Below are 13,297 nucleotides of genomic sequence, written 5' to 3' on the forward strand. Positions count from 1 at the left end.
GTGTAATAATAGTTGTTATGGTTCTGGTTGCGTTGTGTGTAGTTGTAGTTGTGGTGATGGGTGATGGGTGATGGTGATAATTCTCCAAATGGTAAAGGTATTCCGCACTTTGAACTCATAGAAAGCTTTGTGCTTTTTGTGTAAATTTCATTTTGTCTCAATGCGGAATACGCGTTCAATTGCAAAAGGCTTCTGTAATCTTTTCTGGTGATGTTTTTTTTTTTAAAAAAAAGAAGGAGAACACAATTTGAGTAGGAAGTTTGGCTTGGGTTGTAGTGGTGTTTACAGTTGCTCACCAAGGTATATACCTTTCACAAAAAAAATTATAAAAGAAAAGAGATGGGAAAGAAAAGAAAGGAAGCCTTAACTCTTAATTCAGTGAATATAGGACTTCGAAAAACAAAGTAAAGAAAGGTATAAGTAAATGTTATCTGATATGAGAACAAGTGTAGAAGTGTTTATAAAATATAGCTAGCGATTTTGCACACTGCTAGTAGATATCACAGAAAAAGGAGAAAAGGGAAAAACAAACAAACAAACAAACACTAACACTAAAGGAAGCAAATAAATTAAAAAATGAAAAAGGAAAGAGTGATAGCTCGTAAACCATAGCAATAGGTCGTAGTTTTATTGTAATGCATTGTTGTGCTATTTGTTGAGAAGTGAAAAGCATTGTTGATGGTGATGAATTTTTTATTTTAATTTTTATTTTCTTTTCTTCCTTTCAGTTGGCGATGTGAGATGATGCACTGCTGGTTACGATCTGTTTTTGGTTTTGTGTCTCTTTTTATTTTGATTCTCAAAGTTGACACAAACCAGAACCCAAACCACAACAACAGCAACAACAACAACCACAACCAAAAGTAAGACCTTTCATGATGGACCCAAAGCCTCAATAAAGAATGGTCTCTTGTATAAGCAAGAGACATACACATACACATACTAAAAATGTATATATATATATATGGAAATACAGATAGCAAACGGGAAAAGCAACAAGCACCAAGCACCAAAAAACAAGAAAGAACTTAAATTCTTGACTAAATACTAATCATAACCATAACTTAAACCATAACATTCATCTTCAACGCGTACCAACTGTGAGTTTTCTTGAGTGCACATATTTTCATCCAAAGGTCAAGAAAATAAAATAAAATTATTTACTTCACGTGGTCGTAATTGTGGTTGTGGTTATGGTTTTCCAAAATTGTTTTTCTTTTCTTTTTCGTTGGTTTATTGGAGTTGATTGCAACTGTAGTAATAACAAACAAACAAGCAAACAGAACAAAAAAAAAGGTTACAGACTTTGGGTCTATCCTTTAAGATGTCCATAACTCTAAAACGTTTTCCCTCTTTTGAATTGAGTTGGTACTGTTGCTTCCTATTTGCTCTTTTTTTGCTGGTCCTGAATAAAATAATTAATTTTTTTTATTTTTATTTTTATTATTTTTTAATCTTTTTTGCTTTTTCTATAATTCTTCTTGTCACCTCATTCAATAAGCCATAAATGTAGACTTATCAGCTAGTTATGTCCAGCACAGTTTTCTCTCTCTATATCTTGCTGGGTTCTATTGTTTCTATATTTTTGTACTTTGTCCTAATCTTTCGGTTTTAACCTTTGGTACGTTGCAAAGACAGACCATCACTTCAATCAATCATAAGATCCAGATCTGCGCAGCTTCCATCTGCAAGCACACTGCAAGCACACTGGAAAAACATAGCGCTTAAATTAATTTGAAAGAAAGGAAAGGAAAGGAAAGGAATGAAAAATAAGAATCAAAAGCAGACAACTAGATAGAATCATTGACAAGAGGAATAGTAGATTCCAACATGTCATCCTCTTCATCTTCACCAAACATCAACAGCTGTTCCCCCGAAAGTACTATGCAGATAAACAAAGAAAAAGAAAAAAGAACAAAACGTACATATTTTTTCATTCCACTCTATTTCTCTTCTTTTTTTTTTTGTATTTTAATTTACTGGCTCATCCACCCCCTTTTAGCATAATCCTTACCCAATTCTGATGATAATTATAAGAAGAACAGGACAAGTAATTTTTAATAAAAGAATTAAGAATAAAAATAAAAATAAAAAGAGTGAGTGAGAGAAGCTATTTCTCACGGACTGTGCAGCCCTCTTTTCACCAAATTTCTTTGCCCAGTCAGTAGCTCACCCATCCAAACTTTTACACACTTATACTCCCAAGCAAAATTAAAAGACTCGTGAATGATATTGTATTCTTGTATTGTTTACTTTGTTTACTTTGTCTCTGTTCTCTGTTCTCTGTTCTCTTCTTGTGTAATATTTTAATAAAAAAAATATCAACAAATTCAGCTCCCGACACAAAACGCAAAATGCAAAATGCAAAATGCGAAAACATTCAACATAATCAAAATAATCAAAATAATCAAATTGTCTAACCGTAAATAATTATCAAAAAAAGAAGTAGCAATACAATACAATACTCTAGAAAAACCACATAAGGCAAACATGTTCCCATATTGTTAAAAGCATAATAGTTAAAAGAAAAGCTAAACAGTTCACCTAATCTGGAAAGCCTGTACCACAAAGAAAATAATACCAATTCAATCTCTATTTATTTATTTTTATTTTTTTTTATCTTTTTAATTTTGGAGAGGTGGGGGGGAGGGGGGGAAAGGAAAATAGGATTGCAAGAAAGAAAGTGTTGATAGTTCACTTTTCATATATCTGCATGTATTTGTATATATAATTATACGATTTCCCACATGCCTGGCTATGGAACTTTTCCAGTATATTTTTGAACTTTTTTCTTTCTTCTTCCATTTCCTTTTCATTTTCCATTAACTTATTTGGTCATAGCTTTACAATTCAGTTCATTCAACCTTTTTGATACCACTAATACTCATCTTCACCACCTTGTTTGCAAACAAATTTACCTTTTCTTTTTGTCTTTTTGCAATCGCTTATCTATATAACCAACTTCCACCCCCAAAAAAATAGAAAAGACTAGAGTCTAAAGACCAAACAATTAGAATAGATAAACTGCACAACCAACAATTGTTACAGTCTATAACCATTCAACTTTAATTCTTCAAAGAAGAACAAAAAAATTATCAGAAAACAAACTCCCTAGGTCGAGCTCACTTTCTCCTTCCCTCCTATCCCCCACACACACACACACACATACATACATACAGTTTCCACACCACTCCGCATATTCTGCACAAATCAATTATCACTTGTAAAATGCATTCGTTCAAATTAACACCCTTGCTTTTGTTGGCATTAAACTCGATGGTGAAAGCCGCCGACGAAGACACAACCTCATACGAGACCACAGTCACGGTGACATCAACACCTCAAGTTGTTCAAACCACAACTGTGCCAGGCGAAGTTCTCATAAACGGTATTGTTTACGTTTGGACCGACGCCAATGGTCAATTAACATCAACTACAGAGTATGAAACCACCACCGTGCCAATCACTACCGATGCACAACAAACAAGTTCAGACGCCGAAACTGACTCTGACTCTGACTCTGACTCAGCAACTACAACTGCCACTGCATCTGCCATTACTGATGGTAATGAGTCCTCTGATGCCGCTGCACCATCTTCTCAACCAAGTGTACCAGCCGAATCCTCAGATGCAGCTACCAGTAGTGCTGATGCCACAGCAGCTCCATCTAGCGATGCACAAGAGTCACAAAGCACGGCATCTGTCTCTAACTCAGAATCTGCACCAACTCAGGCCCCAACAACCACTGCACCAGCTTCAAGTGAAGCTACTTCTAGTGCATCAAGTGGCGATGACGCTGGTGAAGAAGAAGAAGACAATGATGATGACGACGCAACTCGCTCATTAACACTTGCTCCAAATGTCTCCAGCATCTTTGTCAACGTCCCAGCTGGTGACTACTCTACAAGCACCATTACCACTGACACAACCTTGTCAGACGGCAGAACTGCTGCATTAGAGTTGGTCGTCTTGTACACAGCCGTATGTTCAGCCAACTAATAGGTAAGCGGAACAGAATGTGAAATAAGCAAAAAAAAAATCAAAAAAAAAAAATCAAGTAATTTTTTATTTCGCCCCTTAAGCTCGCCATACAAGTAAGTATATAAAACTTTACGACCCTTCCCCACCATCCTTCCTTCCTTCCTTCCTTTCCAACGCCAACTTCCAATTGAAAATAAACGAGGAGATAGAAAAAGAAAAAACACAGCGGTGAATAAAAAAAGTGTGTGTTAGTGTTTGTATGTGATAAAATGAGAGATAAATGAAAAGGTGTACCAAACTCCAAAAGAATAAGAAGAAAACAATACTAAATTCAAAAATTAAAACCAAAAACAAAACCAAAACCAAAACCAAAAGAGAAAAAAAAAAGAGGTGTCTAAAAATCATCAAATGGGTACTTCTTCAATACACTCGAGTTGGTATAGATTTTTTGTTTTTGTATAATTCGTTTACTACAACTGTATCTTTATTTCTTCTTCTCTACTAATTTCCTTCTTCCCTTTTTTTATTCCTGTTTATTTTAATAATACTAATTTATACCTAATATTAATTGAATCTTTTGCTTTATGATTATCCTTTTGTTATTTTTTTTTTAATTATCTAATACATGGCCTAAACAATATCTCCCAATGACTGGCTTTGCTCGATATTAACAACTTTCAACTTCTATTAAGAAGCGCTTGACATTGCAAATGCTCAATGCGACTTTCACAAAACAGCTTCTCAAACTTCATTTCATTTAAATTAAAGAACAATAACCCCATTTTGGGGAACTTCCACAAAGTGTGCAACTTGCTCCAAGGTGTTTGTGCGCGCAGGTCTTTTTGCCAGCCCTCTTTAGCTCTATGCCAAGCCACAGTTCGATATCGAGCGTTGGGGAAAGAGACAAATCGTAACCGTTTTTGGATTTGAATGATTTCACTCGTCCAATCTGTCCCATTCCCGGTCGTTAGTTTACCAGGACCACTTCGACATGTCACGGTGTTGCTTAATACAAAACTAACACCAAGTCCATCAATGCCAAAGTCAAAGCCGAGGGTTGCTGTGAGCAACTTTAGACTAAAGGCAAGTCCAAACAGCAGATCAAGTGTGATTTCCCTGGCCTCAATGTGGGAAATACTACACGCGCTTGGCGTGTCAATCTCTTCATCATCACTTTCACTTTCTTCAACTCCTTTTCTCTCTTCTTCTCTTTCTTCTTCTCCTTCATCTTCTCCTTCTTCTTTTCCTTCGTCTCCATCTTCTTCTCCATCTTCTCCATCTTCTCCTTCTTCTCCATCTTCTCCTTCTTCTCCATCTTCTCCTTCTTCTCCTTCTTCTCCTTCTTCTTTTCCTTCTTCTTTTCCTTCTTCTTCTCTACCTTTTTGTCCTTCCTTACCGGCCTCCACATTTGCAAGTTTTACTCCACTTTCATTACCAAATGTCTGATAACTATTGCGCCGCATGGTGAAACACCCGGAAACTGGTATAATGGTTGAAAACGATTCCAAAGACTCAACGCCGGGGTCAAATTCATAAAACTGTACTACTTCCCCACTCTTCTTTCTTAAACTGTCTAATTCTTGCCAGATTGGTATCAACGTTGTGTTAGTCTCGTTTATATGCACAGTCACATCAAAAGTATTTGCATTCTTATGTTTGGTATGCAGCGCGGATTTTGCAGCAAGCGACAGCCAAAACTTTGAATACTGAAATTGTTTAATATTGGCAAAAGTATACGAGTGAACAGGTGTTTCACCAAACTTCAAATTTCGTACTTGGTCGTAAGTACCATCTTTATAAACTTCTTTGGCAGCAACAAAAATTATGAAATATATATATTTCAAAAGTAATAAGCTTCTAAATATCATGTGTAGTATTCTCGCAATGTACTCAATTGTGAAGAGCATACACTCTACTCTTAATAATTTTTTTTTTTTTTGTTTTTCACTTTAACTCAAGAAAGACCATACTGAGCAGAAATATATAAATTTCTTTGTTATAACAATCTGCATAACAAGAACAATTGATACTAGATTGTTCTTTAATTTTTTTAACAAAATTAAAAAAACAAAACAAAATAAGAATTATATCTACTAGTAATCAGAGGTTCTTATAATTGATGGTTCAATATTTAAAAATTATTACTAAAATTCATAGAGAGAGAATGTGTTTGATTTGTTAAACAACAATGGTGAAAAGACAAAATATAAAAGATTGATTTGCCAGATATCCCAATCTCGCATTTAATTTCTTTCCTCTTATTGGAATAAACCTAATGAGCTTGTAGTCTTTACAGATTTACCTAGCCTCAAGTTTATTCCAAGACCAGTCTTGTGATGTTGTTTTTCTCCATTCTTGTTTACCTTAGCCAATGGCACATTTTGCTTGGTCTTATTATCTCCATTGCAATTATGATTGTAATTGAAATCGTTATAATCATTATTATCATCACGAAACATTCCCGATGTTTCAATTTCATCCGTGTCATTCTCTTGAATGTTATTGACTTGCTGTGATGACGGCGATAAGGATAGCTTACCTAGTCCTGAATCCCTACCGCTCTTGACACTTTTGACACTTTTGGCACTTTTGGCACTTCTAACACTCCTCGTAGACATAATAGACCTTCTTCTACTTTCTTTTAAAAACTCATTAATGGAAACATATTCTTGATGGAAACCAGTAAAGACATCTTTCTCATTTGGTGCGTCAAGCTTTTCTGAGGAATAGATCGAGAATCCTTCTTTCGCAAATTCGCGAGACATAAAAGCTGCGTTGGAATCAGAGACAGCACTGGTTGATGTATTTACATTTGCACCTACATCTGTACTTGTGCCTATGCTTTTGTCTGTGCTTTTCTCAGTACTTTCCTCAGTACTTTTGTCTGTGCTTGTGCCTATGCTTTTGTATGTATCGGTGGTTATAGTGTCGTCAACTAACAGATGCTCTGTCGTTGTGAATTGCGAATTATTATTGACAGAAGAATCAAACGACATGTCAAGAAATTCAGGCTCTGGCTCAAAGTTCGATATTGTCTCTTGATCATCTGTTGCATTAGCTGATTTTAAACGCGATCCTCTAAGTTTAGCAACGGGTTCTGGTGCAATCACCATCGTCTTCTCTGATGCTGACTCAGTTTCATCAACTCCTCCATGTATTGCGGAATCGCCAACTTTTCCATTATTGGTCTTGCTTAGCCCATTTTGTTCATTCAACTCAATCGGCGTTTTCAACTCTTTTTGCTTCATCTCTTCTTCTTTCAGAACACTCATTTCGTTCAATTTCAGATATATGTCGCCTAGTCTGTTCTTGAACGCCAATGTTTCCCTTGATATCAACAATTGCTGATCCTTCAACGCTATTTTAAGTTTGCTAATCTTGTCGTCACGGCTCTCAATGATTTTTTCACTAATCAATAAATGTTTTCTCAAATTATTGTTAACCAGCTCGGCTTCATTAAGCTTAGCAACAATATTATGCAACGAGGTCTCTAATGAAAACAACTTGCTTTCTTCTTGGTGTGCATTGGCAACATTTTGCATCTTCATACTCAATATCACATTCTCCAACTCTTGAATTTTACGATCGCGTCGTTCAAGTTCTTCATCAACCGAGACTTTTGCAATTGAATGCCGGTTAAAGTTGGCGGAAGTGGGTCGCAATGTACTTGCCAAGGATATGTGCGATGATGGTATAGGTAGTCTTGATGGCATTCTGCTTAGCCTGGCAACAGATTGTCGAGGAGAAACAGTTCTTACTGTAGAGTCGATGCTATAAATGGAATCACTATTGGTGCCAGAGAATAACAGCAGCACGTCAAACTCATCATTAGACAAAGATAATGGCCGTATTTGACTTTGTCGATATCGCGATAGTTCGTCTTCCAAGTCCTTAATGTAGAGTTGGTTCTGGACATTTACTTTTTCCAAATGATGAAATTTCTTCTTTATAGCATTGGGACTTACTTCAGTATTCACATGGACATTGTTTCTGATAGCCTTGGCTCGAGCACCAAACCTCAATGTTGAAAGTATTTCCAATTCGTTTACCGAGGACGGCGAACAATTTATAATTAGTGAGGTTCGTGAGTTCCCACCCAATGAATCTTGCAAAATGCGAGTCAATTTGGAATCTCGATATGGGATATGCGTTGATCTCCCATCTGTTAATGCGTTAATTACATTGCTCAATGCAGAAAGTGATTTGTTTATCTTCTTTGCCTCCTCCAAAGTTTGGCCTTGTGCTCCAGTTTTGCGGACTTTTTCCGACCCCGCCAAATCTACAAGGCTCAATACCGATCGTTTTGATACCCCTGTTACAGTATCTGTTTGTCGTAATTGGATTTGCAATATAGTATGAGATCGTGAACTTTCCGTGTTCATCCCAGTACTTGCCGTTTGTCTTTTATTCAATCCCTGGTTGACAATTTTCGCCAACAGCAATTCGTCCAAGACTTCTTTTTGAACTAGACCGCTAACGGCAATGCCATCGATTTTATCTTCTTGTATGGTATATTGCCGTTGATCTTTTGCTTCCTCTTCTTCTTTATCCGACTTGTCAATTAGTAAGTCCCTGATTTGTTCTACATAAATCTCCATTAATGAGATACAAAGTGTATACTCAGTTCGATTATCACTAGCTCCAATTTTTTCAAAAACATCGTGGGCTATTCGAGGAATGATTCCATGGGTTTCTTCATAGTCGTGGTTGTCATATATTTGATTTCCAAACATTGTGTATGTTTTTCCAGAGCCAGTCTGGCCATACGCTATAACTGTTCCATTGATTCCTGCAAACATATCCGAAACTATATCCGCAATTGAAAATAAATAAATGTCATTCTGTGTAGCATGTGGCTCAAATACTCTATCAAAAGTGAAATGGTTTGTGGTTGTAGCACCTTGTATAGCCACTGTTTGTGGGTTTGGAAACGTGGCTATACAGTGTCCTCTGGCCAACTCTGCACTATTCTCTGGCCTGAATCGACAAATGACTCTGATATTGCTTAGACTCTGATTTACTTGGTTAACAGCTGGGTCATCAGATTGACGCGAGCTGGACAATGTGAGGTAATTACCAGTACTTTGATTAATTATGCTTGCATCATCATTATTTTGATTAAATGACGCGTTTTCAATATCAATAGTATTGTATGTTTCTGAATTGAAACGGGACATCTCGTACGTTGAGATTTTTTCTTTTTGGTTGCCAAGTTTTTTAAATGGGCACAAATATGGACAGAGATGTTTGGAGGGGGGGTAGAAGGGGGGTAGGGAGGTAGGGGAGGTATGGTGGAGTGGAAAAGTTGGAAATAGTCAAAAAGGTGATGTGATTATAGAATCGAGCAACAGCTCAGGTCCAATAAAAGGAAGAAAAAACAAGAACCACCTATATCTTGAGAATCCCGATTTATTTTGAGAAATCTTGTTGGCTTGTTGGCTTGTTTTATGTTGATCTTTTAAGAAAGAAGAAAGAAAAAAAAAATAAAGGAAACTAAAAGAAGAAGACATTAGGATATCGTCTAAACTTGTAACATTCAGGTACGGTATGTTTGATATATTCTCTTCGTCAAAATCACATTCGTCTACATAAATTAATAACATTGAATTGTAAATACAACACGCATCATGTGTTATACTTTCCAAAACAGCGAAAAATCTGTTTGGAAAAATAAATAAAATAAAATAAAATAAAAAAAATAAAAAATAAAAAAAAAATAAAAATTTGATTTCCAACATTTGTACTTTCTCGACGGCCGCTTAACAATTTGAGGGCTACAAGTATTAGGAACTCTCACTTGGATATACTACTATATAGCATTACGTATAGAGAGACACAAGATTACTATACTTGTATTGGTTTATTCAAGCAAAGACAAATCAGAATACACTTGGTTTTTTTGCTTTTTACTGTTTTTTTCTTGTTTGTCTTTGTAATTCCCATTTCCTACATTGTAGTGAAAGCAATCTTCTTCTAGAGCATATTTTTGAATACAACATTATTTTTCACAATACTTAAAATTATCCTTGTTGAAATCATACAACAAAAAAACCTATTTGTAAAGGAACAGGAGGAAAAAACAAAGAATAAAAGTGGATATACACTCATATTACGTAGATACTATATCAGCATTCAATCGGAACTGATGCAAAATGGAGGGACAAAAGAAAAGGAGATGTCAATATCAATGATTATCGGACCCTGATGTACCTTAACTTTTCACAGTTCTTACAAAGGCATCGTAAAGTCTTTTATTATTAATTATTATTTTTTTTTGTAGTTTTTGCGCCAAAAAAGGAGAAAAAATTGAGAACTATTAACATTGACCAATTTCTTTTATTTTCTTCAATATGGTTCTTTACCCAATAGCCAATCATCAATAATCTTTCACAAACCAATAGACTTTGCTTATTCTTTTTTAATTTATTTTCTGTATACGAAGTTTGTTGAATTGTAATTAGGCTATCAGTTCAATAAACCATAACCCCAGGGTTTAGTGTAAGATATAAGCTTGAAGAAAGGACTTGAGAAACAACAACAGGACAAAAAACGGGATAAAAAAATTGTTGCATTTGTTTTACTTTGTATATACACACATACAAATCTTTGCGTAGCTCTTTTTCAAAACAGAGTCAGAATTCAAAAAAACAAAAACTAAAACAAAAACAACACCAAAAGAAACACACACACACATGTTGGAGAAGTCAGAAACGATCGTTATCTAATCAGTAATTGCAAAATTACGATAAGGAACTCTACAGCCCTACCCTTTTCGAATATAAGAAATTACAAAAAAAAACAAGAAAGCAAAAAACTGTCAACTAGCGAACGATGAGGAGCTATTGATTTATACAATCATACAAGGTCTACTCTTTTAAATAAGTCTTTGCTACTTCTAGAATAGCCCCCAAAAATAAAATCAATTTACATAATAATAGTAAAGGATAAAATGGAAAACTGCATTTGAGTCATTGTGATGAGAAAATGTGAAAAATTTTTTCTTTTCTTTTCTAATTTTTTTTAATTGAATTTTAGGTGATGTCACGTGACCTGTCACTATATTCATACACACACCCACACACTCTCTCCATCTCTCCCTCCCTCCCCTTTTTACTGCCACACTCTTTTTTTTCCTCTCTCATATTTTCTCTAGTTCTTACTTACTTCTCGTTCAAAAGTACCGGAAAAAAAAATTAGTTTCTTGTGCGTCACCAACGTCGCCGACAAAGGCCAAGAAGTAACTGAGTAGACTATTACTCACCACATAAATTTTTACAGAAGAAAAAAAAAAAAAATACAACAATTAAGAAGCAAAATAAATCTTATAAAAAGAAAGAAAGAAGAAGTGGAGGAGGAAGCAGAAGTGATATATTTACTATTCCTATTTCTATAAAGAGAACAACATTATTCATATTTTATATTCTTGAAAAAAAGAAAAAAAGATTTGAACATTAGGTAACTCTTTTCTTTTTATCGTTTAATAATTGGTCTTCAAAGCATATACATATACATATACATATATATATATATCTTATTTTTTTTTTGGAAATGTCTTCTCCTCAACAGATTGTTAATACTTTTCAGCAGGCCATGAACATTTCTGGTTCTCCAAATGCTGTCTCCACATCTCCAACCACTTCATACTTGAGCCAGTATGTCCCTTCAAAGCCAACAAAGGCATTGAAACCATTTTCAACTGGTGACATCAAGATCTTGTTGTTGGAAAATGTCAACCAAACTGCCATTAACATATTCAAAGGACAAGGTTATCAAGTTGAATTTTACAAATCTTCTTTGCCAGAAGATGAGTTGATTGAAAAGATTAAGGATGTGCATGCCATTGGTATCAGATCCAAAACCAAATTGACCGAAAAGGTTTTGAAACAAGCCAAGAACTTGGTGGTTATTGGTTGTTTCTGTATTGGAACAAACCAAGTCGATTTGGAGTTTGCTGCCAAGTTGGGTGTTGCAGTCTTCAACTCGCCCTTTTCCAACTCAAGATCTGTTGCCGAGTTGGTCATTGCTGAGATTATCACATTGGCCAGACAATTGGGAGACAGATCAATCGAGATGCACACTGGAACTTGGAACAAAGTCAGTGCCAAGTGTTGGGAAATTAGAGGCAAGACCTTGGGAATTGTGGGATATGGTCACATTGGTTCACAATTGTCAGTGCTTGCAGAGGCAATGGGTATGAATGTTATCTACTATGACGTCAACACAATCATGGCTCTTGGTAACTCCAAACAAGTTGATACCTTGGACGAATTATTAAAGAGAGCCGATTTCGTTACTTTGCACGTGCCAGCCACACCAGAAACCAAAAACTTGTTGAGTGCTCCTCAATTCGCCGCTATGAAGGATGGCGCGTATGTTATCAACGCTTCCAGAGGTACAGTTGTTGATATCGCAGCATTGGTGCAAGCCATGAATGCCGGTAAGATTGCTGGTGCCGCATTGGACGTGTACCCACACGAACCAGCAAAGAATGGTGAAGGTTTGTTTAATGACGACTTGAATGGATGGGCTAGCGAATTGACTTCACTTAGAAATGTGATTTTGACTCCACACATTGGTGGATCAACAGAAGAAGCACAATCTGCTATTGGTGTTGAAGTGGCCAACGCTTTAACCAAATACATCAATGAGGGTACCACACAAGGTGCCGTCAATTTCCCAGAGGTCTCGTTAAGACCATTGGATTTGGACCAACAAAATGTCGTCAGAGTATTGTACATCCACCACAATGTTCCTGGTGTGTTAAAGACAGTCAACAACATTTTATCCAACCACAACATTGAGAAGCAATTTAGTGACTCACAAGGCGACATTGCATACTTGATGGCAGACATTTCAGATGTCGATATCAGTGATATCAAGTCCTTGTATGAGCAATTGGAACAGACCCCATACAAGATTGCTACTCGTCTATTGTATTAGAATTAGTGGATTGTGTTAATAATCTTGTTTATACTTTTCTGTACCCTTGAGCAATTGTCAATTTTTTTCCCAGTTTTAATTCCACATATATATATATATACAAATAAATAAATAAATAAATAAATAAATAATTAAATAATTAAATAGTTAACTAAATAATACTAGGAGTAGCAATTTCGATTTTCATTAACGATTCACGTCCAATTGCCATTTTTTATATCAGCTCGGTTCTTTTGTAGAATCAGATTGTGTTGAAACAAGTATTTCGTGTATTGTTGTACTTTGCAACAAAATATTATATACTGACAAAAGATTTCTGGTAGCGCACTTTAAACCGCACGAGTGTTTTAAACTGGAGAAGTTGAATTTAATTTTC

At 35.6% G+C, this 13,297-nt stretch overlaps 4 protein-coding genes across 4 annotated transcripts; 2 read left to right on the plus strand and 2 right to left on the minus strand. All coding sequences in view use genetic code 12, as the record gives it.

The window, feature by feature from the left end:
• Positions 1–3,228: 3,228 nt before the first annotated feature.
• PVL30_000430 (uncharacterized protein) lies at positions 3,229–3,999 on the plus strand (the record flags this gene model as incomplete). Its single annotated transcript, XM_001527870.2, has 1 exon — positions 3,229–3,999. The coding sequence occupies one exon, from the start codon at positions 3,229–3,231 to the stop codon at positions 3,997–3,999; it is 771 nt and encodes a 256-aa protein (XP_001527920.2).
• Positions 4,000–4,658: 659 nt separating this feature from the next.
• Positions 4,659–5,849, minus strand: PVL30_000431 (uncharacterized protein; the record flags this gene model as incomplete). The annotated part of the gene is made up of 1 exon (XM_001527871.2): positions 4,659–5,849. The coding sequence occupies one exon, from the start codon at positions 5,847–5,849 to the stop codon at positions 4,659–4,661; it is 1,191 nt and encodes a 396-aa protein (XP_001527921.2).
• A 390-nt stretch (positions 5,850–6,239) lies between these two features.
• PVL30_000432 (uncharacterized protein) lies at positions 6,240–9,158 on the minus strand (the record flags this gene model as incomplete). The annotated part of the gene is made up of 1 exon (XM_001527872.2): positions 6,240–9,158. One exon carries the CDS (start codon positions 9,156–9,158, stop codon positions 6,240–6,242), a length of 2,919 nt encoding a protein of 972 aa, XP_001527922.2.
• A 2,413-nt stretch (positions 9,159–11,571) lies between these two features.
• Positions 11,572–12,921, plus strand: SER3 (Phosphoglycerate dehydrogenase ser3; the record flags this gene model as incomplete). The annotated part of the gene is made up of 1 exon (XM_001527873.2): positions 11,572–12,921. One exon carries the CDS (start codon positions 11,572–11,574, stop codon positions 12,919–12,921), a length of 1,350 nt encoding a protein of 449 aa, XP_001527923.2.
• Between the last annotated feature and the right edge of the window lie 376 nt (positions 12,922–13,297).

The sequence above is a fragment of the Lodderomyces elongisporus genome, chromosome 1 (genome assembly GCF_030384665.1).
Source record: "Lodderomyces elongisporus chromosome 1, complete sequence".
Classification (NCBI taxonomy): Eukaryota; Fungi; Ascomycota; class Pichiomycetes; order Serinales; family Debaryomycetaceae; genus Lodderomyces; species Lodderomyces elongisporus.